The 16,148-nt window shown below is 32.2% G+C and overlaps 1 protein-coding gene across 2 annotated transcripts in view; it reads right to left on the bottom strand.

Moving 5' to 3' along the window:
- CASD1 (CAS1 domain containing 1) overlaps positions 1–16,148 on the bottom strand; it is a gene marked incomplete at both ends in the record, with an annotated part of 41,248 nt that overhangs the window by 10,011 nt on the left and 15,089 nt on the right. Inside the window, 7 exons of one of the 2 annotated variants that reach the window (XM_084229668.1) lie at positions 480–636; positions 1,572–1,691; positions 7,204–7,293; positions 8,298–8,720; positions 10,260–10,474; positions 11,928–12,051; positions 12,658–12,702. In XM_084229668.1, the coding sequence (XP_084085794.1) occupies positions 480–636; positions 1,572–1,691; positions 7,204–7,293; positions 8,298–8,720; positions 10,260–10,474; positions 11,928–12,051; positions 12,658–12,702 (1,174 nt within the window). Of the gene's footprint in view, positions 1–479; positions 637–1,571; positions 1,692–7,203; positions 7,294–8,297; positions 8,721–10,259; positions 10,475–11,927; positions 12,052–12,657; positions 12,703–16,148 lie in introns of those variants that run through there. The other variant, XM_084229669.1, reaches the window with a different exon arrangement.

The raw sequence follows: 16,148 nt of genomic DNA, 5'->3' as shown, positions 1-16,148 counted from the left end.
TTTAAAACTTGTTTGATATAGGAAGCCTTTTGCAAAGGAATGTTTACTCAAAATCTCAATATATATAAGAAATCAAATAAAGCAGAGATGCTAAGATTGAAACAGGATGTAGGGGCTGGAACCTAACTGGCTTTGCCAACTCTCTTCTAGTTCTCTCCAATCTGGGTCTCTATAAGACTTTGAAAACTGTTCCATTAGTGAATACATAAAATGGCTTTGGAAATTTTAAGTTTTAAAAAGGGAAAACACACACATACAATATAAATGCAAACTATTATTTTACATTGTTAAATTACTTGAGCTACCTAGCTGTAACATTTTAGAAATATAATTTAAGAACAACTTTCAGAATGTCAAAATACACATAAATTTAAATTATCTACATGTCTCAATAAAAATGATAGCCTTAAACAGTGAAAATGAAATTTAGAACAGTGAGAGAATATTGCTATTAACATTAATATAAAAGTTATATTTACCGTTTGCTTTTTTTTGGGTTATTTGTGGCCAAAGTGCTAGAGTAACATATATGACCATGAACCATACTGTGACCAAAGGGACAAAGTAATAGAATTGATAAGGCCGATCCATTACTATGCATAACACCACTACCAGGAAATTGAGACGAAATAAGACCTATTAAAAAAGAAGAGCAAAGACATTCTCTGACAGAGTATAAATGTTTATTTATGTCAAAAAAAAAAAACCTGCAGAAGTGTATTTAATGGATTTCTAAAATTACATTTGTTCAACAGTCACTATAAAGAACTGAATATAAAATATTTATGTATCATTATATTAACTAAATCCCAGCAAAACATCAGCGTGAGCAGTCCTCTGGCTACAAATCCCATCGTGTTAAATGCAGCCAAGAATCACAAACCTCCTTTCTAGAGCTACAGTTTATAAGTAGAGATTAGATTACCTCAACAAAAGGGTGTCCATTTCATCTCTGTTTGATGTTGATTTACCCCATTTGGGATTAAACTGAGAGTTGTCATAGATACAAAATGATGTTACTCAAATTAAAAAGTGTCTTTGGGACTTCTGTAACAGTCATTTCGGACAACTGTGTGATGTCATTCAAATAACAGAGCAGATTGACATTAGAGTGTACTACTTACTACTATGTGACTACAGACAAATTATCCAGACTTTCTGAGCCTCTGTGACCTTGTATGTAAACTACTCAGAGTTGTAATGAGAGATAAATAAAATAATTATCAGACACTGCCTGCCACAAGGTAGAAATTTAACAGATATTACCCTTCTAGAGAAAACATATTATAATAATGCTGGGTAACTGTGCATTTCTACAAAACTAAAATGAATCAACATGCTGTCTCTTGGGTATCAGCTTCACCACATATTCATCTAAATTATATTTTCCCTTCCCCAGTAATAAATTATTTATGTCAAATTATTGGACAATACAGAAATAACACAACTTTAGAGTATTATTTCATAACTTCAAATTATGAATGGTCTTATAATGAGCACACTAGTATTTTCTCAAAGTTAGGCACAAAAACATATTGAAAGAAAAAAGAAATAACTGAATGCATTCCTACCTGACATACTCTATGGATTCCAAAGTCTCCTTTGATCCAAAAGTATGAGAAATGCCCATACCCTGTCTGAAACAGGTATGCAGCAACCAGAACCCGAATGTGCATATACACAGGCAAAAACTGTTGACCAAAAAAAAATACATATAATATACTGGCACTAAGTATACCTTGAATTATCATAAACAGTACATTTAACAAAGGTAACAGGCCATTATCATCATTTGGCACTAGCTCAATAAAAAAAAATCATTTTTAAAAGTTTTATAGCAGAGGCAAACCTTAGAATCAAATAGATCTAAATTCACATTCTGGTTCTGTCATATATTTGAGTTTTCTAAACTACAAGGAGACTATTACCACCTTCCTCAAAGCATTCTTGTGAGGAGTCAATAAATATGAAGTACATAGTATATTTCATCCAGTTACAATTAAATATATGCTCACCATAATTATTAAAAATCACATATGCTAAGTAAAGGCCACGCTGGATTTCACATTTCCCAATGAGATGAGAAAAAACAAAACAAAAAGAAAATCCAAAGATTTGCCACCTTAAATGAACAAACTTTACACTTGTAAATGATAGTTACATGACTACTAAAACCACTTAGCAAAACTACATATTCAAAAACCATGCAAACATAATTTAGAAATATTACTTCCCTTCCACTCTTATATCATAGAACAATTTCATTTTACATCTCTATATCAATGTGTCATCATGATTAAGATCCTGAGAATCATTTACCATGGTTTTTCAGAACAACACATCTTCACTTCTGTCTAGGTGGAATTAATATAAAATTATAATCTACATTTTATGGGAGTTAGTGGAAATATTATCTCATTTACCAGTTCAAATTCTCATAACCTTAGAGAATTATTCCCATAACCTTAGAGAATTAGAACACTGTCATTCCCTCTATCCACCACCCACTGGTCCTTCCTGATCTCTACAACATAACTTGTGTATGCTTTTTAAAAATGATCTTTAGGGCCTCCCCGGTGGCGCAGTGGTTGAGCGCTGGGTTGCGAAGCTGCCCGCAGCCTCTGCAGCGCCGGTTCGATTCCCGGCTGCTCCCCGGCCACCAGAGGAGGGTCCCACATGGTGCGCAGACCTCTCCTGCCGCCCGCTGCTCCCCTCAGCAGTGTACTTCGGTCCTTCTGCCTGCTCTGCTCCCCGCTCTGGCTCTGGTGAATTCTCTCACCCTCCTGCGCTTCTGACTGTACCCAGTGCATGTATAAACGAAACAAATGAACAAACAAACAAATAAATAAAACATGCCTCTATAAAAAAAAAGAAAAAAAAATTAAAAAAAAAAAAAATAAAAAAATAAAAATGATCTTTAAAAGACTTGTTCAGTGACATCCAACCCTTACAATTATAAGGCTCTTCTTTTAGAGATAATTACTAAATCCATGTAAAAGTTTTTTTGGTTTCTATTTTATAGACTCTATCTGATATCCTCTCTTAATTATTCAGCATTAGCACTGCTTAGGTCACTTTATGTTAATGTGCCTTCCCCAAGTGATGCTCTGTAGGATAAAGCAATAAGCAGACAACTTGAATTGATTTTATAAGGATTTGAATGTATGTATCTTTTGTATATATTCTTGAGTGCATACTTGAAAACATCTCCTCCTTTTCTGAGGAATATTTTTTCTGAAATGAAAACACTCCCAGATTTAAATAGGTAATAAATTCTTCTATATAACCAAATTGTTAAGATTCTCTGTCTCCTAAATGATCCTTCTTGTGTTCCCTGTCACTTCTCCTTTATTTACTGTTTTATTCTACCCTGGAATGTTCTTCCCACTACATTTTGCTTATTCAAATGCTATTTTTTTTTAGAGCACTGTTTAAAATTTACGATCTTTAATCTCAGATGAGTCATTTCTCCTTTTTCTGAATTCCTATCAATCCAACCAATGCACATATCAAGCAGATTTTATTAATGCCCTTCATCATTAGTTCTTCTTAAATGTCTTATCCTTGTATCAGAAATTTTCAGTGAAGCTGTAACATCAGAATCATTGGGATTAAGGTGGAAAATACAGAACTGAAATAACCTCAGGTTTTATTTAGTCAAAATCTGTGTCCTTATCTCATTCTTGAATGTATTCTATGTAAATGATACCAACTTCAGCTCGCTATGGCAGTGCAGTGCAACAGAAATAAAATGCAAACTATTTATTTCTAATGTGACTACCAGAACATTTACAAAGTTAAAAGAAACAACCAAAACTTGTTTTAATAAATACATTTATTTATCTCAATATACCCAAAACATTATTTTAATATGTAATGAAATATTTGTATTTTTACACTAAGTTTTTAAGTTTAGTATGTATTTATAATAATACCCATTCTAGTATAGATTTCACATTTACAACACATCTTAATTCCAATGAGCTACACTTCAAGTTGTTAATACCATATGTGGCTAGTGGCTACTATAATATGAGACTGTACCTCTAAGTACTATATGCACAAGCTTAACCACACCTACATCTGATACTTGCAAACTGAATTAACCACTATCACAACAATTTGCCAAGTTGTGATCAGTGGCAGATTATTACAAATTTCACGTAGTAATTCTCCCCAACATTTTACTTTACAATATTTGAACCAACAGAGAAGTTACAAGAATGGTACAATAGAAACTAAATACTACACTGGACCATTTAAAAGTATGATACAGATATCATGTTATCATCCCTAAATATTTTAACAAGTATATCTTTGCTAAAGAGGAAAGAATTATTTCTTACATGGCCATCTAATCACTATCATATGCATACATATATTAAACTAAGGGTTTACATATATGATAATAATATCTACTGTACAGCTCATATTGGGGTTTCCCTACATGTCCCAGTAGCATCCTTCATGGTTTAAAATTTTTTTTTGAATCAAGGAGTCTGTGTCAAGGATCACAATTTATATTTAATGGTTATTCCTCTTTAGACTCCTTTAATTCATATTTTCTTTTCGTCTTTCATGAGTCAAGTATTACAATATTTTAATATTAAAAGTATACTTGGAATTTCAACTTCATTAGAACTAATAGCTAGGTTGATTTGTGATTCTGTTCTTTTCTTAGTCCTACAAAGTTTTCCCTTAAGACTTTTTGTTTAGATCCCTTAATGAAATTATTTACAAACTCTGAGAGGGAAAAAACCAAACTCCACAATGGAACAGAAAATCTAGTTTGCTTAACCCTCCATATTAAATTTATAGTATTTCATCCATATTAAATTTACAGCAATTCATCCTTATTTGATATGAATTATGTTTTAAAATATGTTTATATCAACAATTGCCATCTGTTAGACCATCTGGATTATTTTAATAATTCTCTGTAATTTTTAATATAATTTCTATTTTAGTATAAAAACACATTTTACTCAAAATAGAAAATATTAAGATTAGGAAACTGAAACAATTATGGCAAATAAAAAGTTGTTAATGGGTATACTTCCTCAAGTATCTAAGAATCAAGGCCCCAAATATGCTATAACACATGCTAGTAAAGCTTTATCAGTGTAGATTCAGGTAATTTTTTTTAAAGATTTATTTATTTATATAAGAACCAGGGTACAGGCCAGATGTGCAGGAGGGTGAGAGGATTCACCAGGACGGAGCAGGGAACAGAACAGGCAGACTGACGAAATACACTGCTGAGGCGAGCAGCAGGCGAGACAGGAGAGGTCTGCCACACTATGTGGGTATCTTCGCAGCCAGTGGGGATCGAACCGGCACCGCAGAGGCTGTAGACAGCTTTATAGCGCTGCGCTCAACTGCCTGTGCCACCACGCAGGCCCTATATTCAGGTAATTTTTAACCACAAAATCCTACATAAAAGAACTAGAAAATGTTAATTAATCATAACAAATGATCTGTTAATTTAAAGTATATCCTGCCAGAACATGGATTTTTAAAAACTGTAATTTAGGATGCGTTGGGATGTAGTCTAATATGTATTAGAAAGCTAGCTTGGCAAATGATTATAGTAGAATGCCAAATTGCCTTCCTCCGTTTATGATCCAAGTACTCCCTGGAGTCACTGAACTGAGGAACTTAATCTGCCATTAATTCTTTCTTTCTTTCTATTTTTTTTTTTTTACAGTTGTATCACCTTTTAATATGTCGCCAATAAATTATGTTTCTCAGTGGCATTTTCTTAAAACACTTTTTTCACTCAAATTACTTTAGTCTTTATTCATCTATCAGATATTTTTCTAGGATTCAATATTTACCTACTTAATTTTTAGAGAATCTGCCAAATTTATCTCATAAATTCTGAACAAGAATTATAAACTAAGTGTTACTATTTCCATCTCTCCTTGTCTCAGGTCTCTTTTACTATCTTGGTTCTTCTATAACTGTTTGCAATCACTAGGTCTCCTTCAGCTACATCACAGGAATTTCACTGCTGCCACAAATACATATATCAGCTCTTATAATTTCAGTTAAAAACTATACTTCATCCCTCTGCCTTCCACCTTCCAGCAAATTATCTATAAAACTACCAGAAATTTTTTTAAATAATAAAAAGACTTTAATAGAGAATAACATTATTTTCAAATTGTTAGAAATGTCTGAAAAACCCTGCTATTATTTATCTGCTTAATAGCAAATATGGAAATTTCAAAATACCCCTCACAGGGCAATATTCCCCTTATCTCAACTGACCACTGATTTAAATACTTTCTATAGACATGTGCTTTATAATAGCAAATAAAGCAGCTCAGTATTTCCCAAATTAAGAATAAATTTCTTAAAATTTAAAAGTATTTTACAAAAATCAGGTTGCAGCTTCACTTAAAAAACTTGTATGAAAAGTGGCTATTAAAAAGCTAAGTTAAAAAAAAAAGCTACGTTCTTCAAAAGCTTGTTTTAATTGTAACTAGAAGTTAACATTTTTTTCTACCTCTATCAAATCCAAGGTGTCATTAGACATGAGAATCAAAAGTCCGTCAAGACATCTAGGTAGAATTACAAAATGATTTTGTCCAGATACAGAAGGCACTGGAAACCTTATAAAAAGGGTCCTATGTCTCAGCAAAGGTAATACTAAAGAAATATGGCAAATCATACATCAGTGACAGTCCATTAGTATCTGAGTTTTCTGAACACCGAGGTAAGGGAGTTCCAAGTTTTTTAAAATTTAAGATAATAAAAACAACTGGTCAAACTTTTTAAAATACGATGAAGGGTGCAATATAAAATACAGTCATCTAAGTTCATTTCTTTTGATAGTAACTTGCATGCGCTGAATCCTTTGAAATTAAGTGTCATACACAAAGTTTCTTGATGTCTCTTGTTTAACAGGATGACATGAAATACTACCCTTAGATTACCAGTTGTTTCTACTACATTAAAATTAAAGCCAATATATAAAAATAAATTACTGTCTTATCTTTTAAAAGAATCATTTTTCTTTTAAAATTATACATCCTCAAAGAGTCAAGAGGTAGAAGAATAGGAAGACAGAAAGACTGGGTGGGAAATAAGGGTTTCTAAATGGTAGAGAATGTAAAACACAAAAGAGATGATGCCCATAAAAAATTATTAAAGTGACATTACTTCCTGTATTTCTGAACTTAAATTCAAAATACTTACTGTACTTGCTCCAGAGATATGATAAATCAAAATCACAAGTTGCATCCAGCCTTTCCACTCATCTGTCTGTTCTCTATTGAGTACTTTAGTCTGTGTGAAAGAACCAAATTCTGTTTAAAATTCAAAATTAAGCTGTTATTTTGAGTATATATATTAAATATATTAAAATTTGTGTTATATGCTACAAAGCTAATGCTTCTGTTAAAAACCTTGGGCCAAAAAGTAGTTTAAGAATGCCATTTTAGTTACTGATAAAAGATACAACTAGTTATTATATATTACAAAATTAATACATAAAATATATATGCAAAGCATCGTATGAATTTCAAAACTAAGATAAACTAAGAGATTTTAAACATTATGATAATATATCTTAATATCATACTTAAGCTATAACCTATGTGTTTGTAATCTAAAAGATGGCATTTTATAGTTTTAAGAAAAATCTTAAAATTTCAGTTAGAAAAGACCTCAGAGTTAATTCTCTTCAACCTTATTGTGAAAATACAAACTCTTTAATTAGAGTTTACTTTCCTTAGTATATTCTTATTGGAGATAAAGAACTAACTGACCATCTTCATAGGAGAGCTATTTCTTACAATAGCATCATTAATTCAAGTAAATCACACCTTATGAAAGGAGTCACACACTTACAGAAACTCTAAAATAGAAAATTCAGAATATTGTGAGCAGCATCCATGTTATTATGTAAGTTCTAATTTTTGTGTATATGTCTGACTGTAAAAATATATAAAATATGTCAGCAGATATTTATTAATATCATTATTTTTCTTTATAAAATGTTAAAGAGTATCTCATGTTCTCCATCCCCATGCAGGCAAAATAACGTTGATATCTTTTTCACAGGTCATTTTCTAACTTTTTAACAACTCTCATGTGACTCTTTAAATTTCCTTCAAACTGATTTAACAAAGCAGCAGTTAAAAGTTACTAAGTGAAGCCAACAGCAATATTCCCTCAATCTCTTCTTATACATATTTGTATATTCTGGCACACTAAATGTTATTATCTCTTTGACCTAGTTTGTAATGAAATAAAAGGATAACATGAGCTAAAAAGAAAATGACTCTTACCTCTTTTGTATTTTCATTGTAAAACACTCCCAAAACCAAGATGTAGATAATTGGAATAAAGAAAGTTGAATGTGTATAAAATTTATTTTCCTTCATAAATAAGTTTGCACGGTCACACATATAGAAATAAGCCATAATCAGGCCAAGTTTGCAGAATGACTGCAAAAGTACTTCTATTGGAGACACAGGGGTATTGATAATATTTTTCTTTTCCTCTCCACTTTCCAAATCAGTACATGGCTTATTCTTCCGATGAGCATTACGATGTATTATATAAAAAATTAAATATCCAATAATAGATAAAGTGAAAAAACAAGCAGCTAGTTTCTGTATGAGAGTCAGGGGAGGCCGAGGTTGACAACAGGAACCATCTACAGGCTTCAAAATCTTATTGCAATACACGTTCATGAGAATCATTGCACTCTGTGAACAAATCAAGTTATTTGGTTATTATCTTGTCAGTAACGTATTTCGCATTAGATTTTCTCCTGTGAATACTACTGACTTTTCAGCACTGAAACCAAAATGCTTTTTTGCTACTTTTTGCCACCATTTCCAAAACATGCAAGCAAATAATGGCATTCCTTCTACTTGTAATAGCTACCTCAGGGCTTTTCAAACTTTTTGAGCTATATTCTATAATGAAAAATTTATTTTATAATGTGATTCCAGAAGACAAAGAGGAAACAATATATCTCCTTACTATGTGGACTGCAGTGACATTTTCTATTCTTCATTTTTAAAAAAAATCTGATTTCCTGGTTGCTAAGGGGTCATAACCTTCAATTAAAAAAACAGTGACAAACGTCAAAGACCAAAGAATTTTAATTAACAGTCTCAATACATAAGAAACCAGTATACTTCAGAGTCCCTGTCTTTAGACATGGGAAAAAATGTAAAGTAACTGCTACTAAAAATTAATTCTTAGCTAACAATAGTTGCAGAATCCCTTTCATTTGTCTTAAAGCTTATGGAATACTTAGGACTCCACAGCTTTAAGATTTCTAAGGTTAAATAAAATGTGGAATCTTTAGTATGACTTCATCATAATAAAAATACTCTAAGAAAGCGGTCAAAGATACTCTAGTTGAAGGTTCAGTAAAATCAAATTTTATAAATACTTTATAGTTTAGGCATCTTTGGAACGCTATGATGATTATATTATTTAAGCCTACGCATTCAAAGTACTCAACTATATAGAAAATCTCATCTTTTTAGCCCTGAGACTTCAGAAGATTCTATGCCTGCAAGGTTCTTAACAAGCTCAGTGGTTCCACAAAGCCCCTTAAAGTATAAGGAGAACCATGAGTATGTATACAAACATTTATTTTTCTGAATGAGAGGAATGGAATAATTGCTTTTTATCAGATATTCAAAATGGTTAGGATCACTACTTTCACAAGAAAACAATAATTAATATCTGGTGTACTATGTGAGAAAATTCATAACTATATAGTTCTCTTTCATATCTAACCTAAAATCTCTTTCTACCCATCAATCTGGATTTGTTCAGGAATCAACTATGTAACAATGTCAGGCTATAAGAAATTTTAAGAAAATAATAAAAACTACTCTACATATTGAAAGCATTGATTCTCCACAAAAGCTAATCTTATAAATTTAAGGCAAGGATAACATTAGCATTAGGTTTCAAACATGAGTGTGCTAAGAGCTTATAAGTGTCTTAGGAGATAAGATTTATTAAGAGTGACTAGCACTCAATAAATGAAGTTTTCATTTTCCCTTCCATAACTTTTTTCTTTCTTAGTGTATACTAAAACTCCCACTTCACATTTAGATGATGGAAAACAAAATTATTTCTAGATGTTTGTATAGAATACTTGTATCTAAGATGTAATAAGTGTAATGAAGATAGCAACAAATAAATTATTACCATGGCATAATGTCTTACAGCTATAATCATCAGATATTATAGTCTCTATCAACAGATAGAATTCTTACAGTTTCTCTGCTTGATTCAGGAAGATGTAAGCCATCCAAAGATTCCATGATGGTTTCTTGGGCAATTAATTTGGAAACACTGAACATCTTAACATTTGATTTAGAATTCCTGGTGCTACTATTCAAAATACTGACTGCAGCTTCATTGTAGGCATCTATCTTCTCATTAGTGATCATTTTCCTATTTTCACTTAACAGATCTTCATAAACTGGATCTGCACATGAAAGACATTTTTTAAAAACACATTGGAAAAATATCTTTCGGAAGAAATTATGATCATGCAAATTAGCTGACTGTATTTTACATGTTCTAATTAAATTTCAAATGATTCCTGGCACTTGATAATTCATTTTAAAATAAAGGTGGTCAAGATTTGCAATAGCCTTCCTATTATACTTATTTTTTGCATCAATATCACCCTCAAATTTAGGGCCTCCCAGGTGGTGCAGCAGGTTGAGCACAGCGCTATGAAGCTGCCCACAGCCTCTGCAGCACGGGTTCAATTTCCGGCTGGCCAGGGAACTACCCACATGGCGCAGCAGACCTCTCCTGTCTCCCCCGCTGCTCCCGTCAGCAGTGTTTTCGGTCAGTCTGCCTGTTCTGCTCCCAGCTCTGTCTCTGGTGAATTCTCTCACCCTCCCGTGCCTCTGGCCTGTACCCCAGTTCTTGTATAAATAAATAAATCTTTAAAAGATATATATATATATATATATATATATATATCGCCCTCAAATTTAAAAAGGCTTTTATCCCTCTTCTGTCTTAGAAAGTTTTCAGGAAATATTTTTATATTTTTGTGTCTTCTAAGACTTTAATATTTTGATGGTAGGATATACTAGGTTATGGGAATTTAAAGCTTGATTATAGAAGACTGTTTAAGATAGCAGCCAATCTTTCTTCTCTTCTATTATTGCTTAATTTTGAAAACTTTGTTCATACAACTAAGAGGCAATATCACTAAGAAATGAGATCTCTTTACACTTATCATAAATAATTTTAACTTAATTTTTCTCATTTTAGTAAGAGAAAGGTTAACAATGAGTTTGCAAATAAAATAGAACTGTGGAAATGATTATCAGCACCCTTATTGTTCCTCTCAGCTTGTCATGCAACTTGGAAATAATCATAAAAGTTTCTGACAAACAACTTGAATTGCTAAAATACCCAAGGCATTTTTTTTTATTGTGTTAGGCATTAAATAATGGACATTCAATAAACTCCTGAAATTACTTGATCTACTGTCAACTTTCTTTTAAAGAATTTCATTACCAAGTATAAACTAGATGGTATGAATTTAAATAGATTTTGTCAATTTCAAAGTATATTAATTTCCAGTGAGCTTAATATTATGAAATAGAATTTATTTTCTATATCTCCCAATCACAACAAATATACTTTGTAATAAAAAGTCAGATGTAAACATTTCACTTGCCCTATTATTTTTTGCAATGTAAAATTAATAACAGATTTCTCTAGTGCCAAATCTTCATTTGCCTTTAGAACTTATTCAAAGGAAAGCAAATAATCGTATTTATTCTAATTTTGCACACCTTATTTCAAGACTTATTCTCATGAAGCAGTAATTTTGCTTCTTCCAACAAGAGACAATAAAAACTCTTGCCACAAAATATATACAAAATGACAGTTTTTCATTACTCATTCCTTACCTTGTAAGACCCAATAAACATCACTTGTCTTTGCCAATTTTTCTAGAAGTGGTGCTATAGAGGTAATGTTCATTTTATATTGGGAAAGCGCTTCATTGCTACCATTATGAATCTTGATAGACCACTATGAGGAAGTAAAATTTAAGAATTAATTCAGTGCTTGCCAGAGAAAAATTAAAGTATATAATTTGTTCTTTTGTAACAAGGTTATTATTTTAAGATAATTCCTATTTTCATTAAAATATTAGAATAAAATTTGGTCAAATTAATGAAGCTATGAAGGCAGTTAACAAATATGACAGAAAATTAGACTTTCAAATGCATAAGTCCCTCTTGTTTCTATGCCTCTCTGCCTCTATTTTTACAAATTCACACACATACTTATCGAGCCTATCTTCCTCTGGCAAGAGAATGAGGATAATATAGCTCTATTCTTTTAATATCTAAATGCTTTATTCTGTGCCCATATCCCTTCCCTTTTGACTCCTGTGGCTATATCCATACATTCATGAAAAAGGAATATAATTTTAGCTATAAAATAATATTGACATGTAACATTAAATTCCTAAGTTCATTCAGATATTTTCATTAAAATTCATTTTCATTAATTATAAAGAAATAGGAATTAAAATATAAACATAATCAAGAATTCCATTTAACATAAATTAACTTTTTTTTTTTTTAGCATAAAACAAAAAAACCAAAAGATAAGGTACAGAATATAGCTTACTGTGGCAGCTCCTGCTACAATTACATGGGGCTTTGCAACTGAATCCTAAAGAAAGAAAAATCTTTGTAGTAGTGTCATATCAAGTTCAGGGAATTAATGCAAATAACATCACTTAATTTTTTTCTTCATTTAAATTCATCCTTTTAAATGTGTTTGACTTTTCTGAAGTACCTTATTGGACTCTTGCAACAAGACGAACATCCAATGAATGCCTCAAATAGCACACAGGCTACATAGTTATTCAGGATGGCATTAGGCTTATATGATTAATTCTTTGGTGTTCTTAAAAACAAACCCCAAACATTACTGAAATATTACTCTGATCTATGAGTACATTACTTAGAGTAAATGTCTATTATATTATGTCAGCTTTTAAAAAGTATTCATGAAAGCCTACAAGGTACACAGTTTGAGTATTAAGTGAAATACAAGGTTAATGCCCTAAAGAAACAATCTTTTAGGAAAGCTAAATCCAAAATATATATAACAAAATAAATTGGTAATTACTATAAACCATAATGTAGAAAAAAATATTGGTAGAAAATCTTTACCAAACGCAAATTATACTACTAATACTACTATCAACTATATACTACTAAGTAACATACTAAGTTCTTTCTCCAAAATTAGTCTTTTTAATATAGACTGTTGGTAACCATAAAAAAGGTAGGCTGCTACTATAATTATCTTATAAAACAGGAATGCAGACTTAGAAAGGTTTATAGAATAATTGCTGAGGGCTGGCAGGAAAAGAGTCAGAAATTAAGCCTCCTGACTTTTGTGTTCAATGCACTTCACAATATAGAATACCTGATGTTACAATCATACATAGAAGAGACATCTAAAATTAAGAAATTTAATTATAATACACACTCAGTATATCGAATCATGACAGCAGAGAAAAATAATAAAGGAATCTATGCCCTTTCAGAAATATTCCTGTTTCCAGTCCAGTATGCTCCATTTCCCATTCTTATTTTATTGAAACATGCCCTCTCTCTAGGTGTTTCCCCTTCTCTTTCTCGCAGTGGTTATCCTAAATATTATTTTGCTTATACAAGTCCCTCTTGTTTCTACCCCTCTCTGCCTCCATTTTTACAAATTCTCACACATACTTACCAAGCCTATCTTCCTCTGGCAAGAGAGTGAGGATAATGTAGCCCTATTCTTTCAATATCTAAATCCTTTATTCTGTGCCCATATCCCTTCCCATTTGACTCCTGTGGCTATATCCATAATTATGTCCTCCAATGTTCACATTATGAATTTTGTCATCCTTTCCACTCTCATTCCTACGAAGTTTTAAACCGTCTTTATCCTTGGAAAAAATGTTCCTCCACCCTGGTCCCACTCTCAAATCCTTCCCCCTCACATCCTTAACCAAGGGATTACTAGGAAGGGCATTCTGTCCTCACTATGCAAATTTCTTTATCTCTCATTTATGCCTCAAATCATCATATTTTGATTTGAGTTTCACCATTCACTAATAGTGCCTTCGAAGCCATTAATGAATTCCAGATTGCCAAGCCCTGTAGCTTCATTCTGCCTTATCTAGTTTCGAAATGGCACTTCTCACTATCTAATTTAAAAATTATTTCCTCCTGGGCCTCCCTGGTGGCGCAAGGGGTTAAACACCACACTATAAAGTAATCCACAGCCTCTGCAGCATGAGTTCAATCCCTGGCCGGCCAGGGAAAAACCCACATGGAGCGGCAGACCTCTCCTGTCTCGCCTGCTGCTCCCCTCAGGAGTGTATTTCAGTCAGTCTGCCTGTTCTGCTCCCCGCTCTGTCTCTGGTTGATCCTCTCACCCCCCACATCTCTGGCCTGTACCCCAGCTCTTGTATGCATAAATAAATAAATTTAAAAAAAGTTTTTTTTTTTCCTCCTGTGTATTCTATTACAGTCCCTCTTTTCCCCTTTTCCTCTCACCCCTTTCACAACCTTTTTGATAGTTCCACTCCTGAACTCTCTTCTTTAAGCTCTGAATTTTCTTCCTACTCAATTTCTTCTGTTCAAGTAACAGTATCTCCTCACTCCATACAAAGACTCCCCAAATTCATCTAAGCAATTGAGGCTGCTTCATGATTACCATTCACCTATAGAATTAAATCTTAATTGCTGGTTTCTTCACAATTTAGCCTGATTTCCTAAGACTATCCTCCACATATATCTCAACATTCTTGTGTCTAAAACTTTCAATAGTTTTCCACTATCCTAAAAATAAATTCAACCCAATTTCCTTCTTATTTTTAGGAAATATAATCCTAAGTGTTTAGAATTAATAAAAAGTACATAGATAGATAGATAGATAGATAGATAGATAGATAGATAGACAGATTCTACCTAAAAATAGCTTAGGATATTATTCATAAGCTAGTATCTGCTTATCTCAACGCTTATGAACTCTCTCCCAAAATGTAACACACAAAATTTACAACTAAAATCAAACATAAAGTTTACATTCTTTACATTACATTACATAATGTAAGTTTACATTACATTAATAATGTATTTTTTTTTTTTAACATGAAAATTGCTGGCGATTCCCTAAACAGGCTACACTCTTTCCTCAGCACTGTCACATATGCTATTTCCTTTGTATAGAATAACGCTCCTTTCTCACTCCAGGTCATCACCTCCACATCATTTTATCTGAAAACTGGTTTTGAGAACTTTAAAAATTACATGTATTGCCTATGTCCCTTAATCCTCTTATACTTCATACTTTCTTCATTTTGGCACCTGGCATCACACTACTTCCTTAATTATCTATATCTACCAGTTATCCAGAAACTCTTTCAAAAGAGGAACTCTACTATGTTGACCAGGATATCGAAAGTATCTACTCTAAGTCCCTAAAATATGGTAGGTAATTTATAAATACCTGTTTATTAACAGTAGGTTCCTCTAAATTCAACTTTGCTTTTTGGCTGTACAATCTTAGTTAATGAATGTATCTTTCTAATCCACAGTTCTGGAAAAAAATTAAGTATTATTTTATCCATCCCAAATACAAAAACCTCAGGTTAAGAATACAAGTTTGATTAAAGGACCAAGAAGGAACAATATGAAGACTACTATAAAGATTCTAAAGTGGACTTATGAAAACTTATGGGTTTCTTGAATTAACAGCATGCCTGCCCTTATATCTAATTTATTTCCAAACACTATGGGCCAAAACATATCATGATCATTTTTTGAGCTTTTTTTTTTTTAAAAAAAAAAAGCTTCTTGAAATTTCTGGGCATGGGTTTGAAGTACAAAGTAGAAAAATCCTCAAGAGAATGTATACTGTGATAGAAAGATGACATGTGTTTGAATAACTGAGCTACAGCAGTAACAGAAAATTTTAAATCTTGAAAGTGGTATAAACATAATCACCATAGGGTTATGGTGATCACGATAGGATGTTAATAGCTGAGATAATGGATTAGTACATTTTGCACTCAATCAAGTAAATAAAATTAGTCCAGTACAGCTTAGTTTCTA

The sequence above is a fragment of the Talpa europaea genome, assembly GCF_964194135.1.
Source record: "Talpa europaea genome assembly, chromosome: 3".
Taxonomy (NCBI): Eukaryota; Metazoa; Chordata; class Mammalia; order Eulipotyphla; family Talpidae; genus Talpa; species Talpa europaea.
This window is presented reverse-complemented; position numbering and strand designations above follow the sequence as displayed.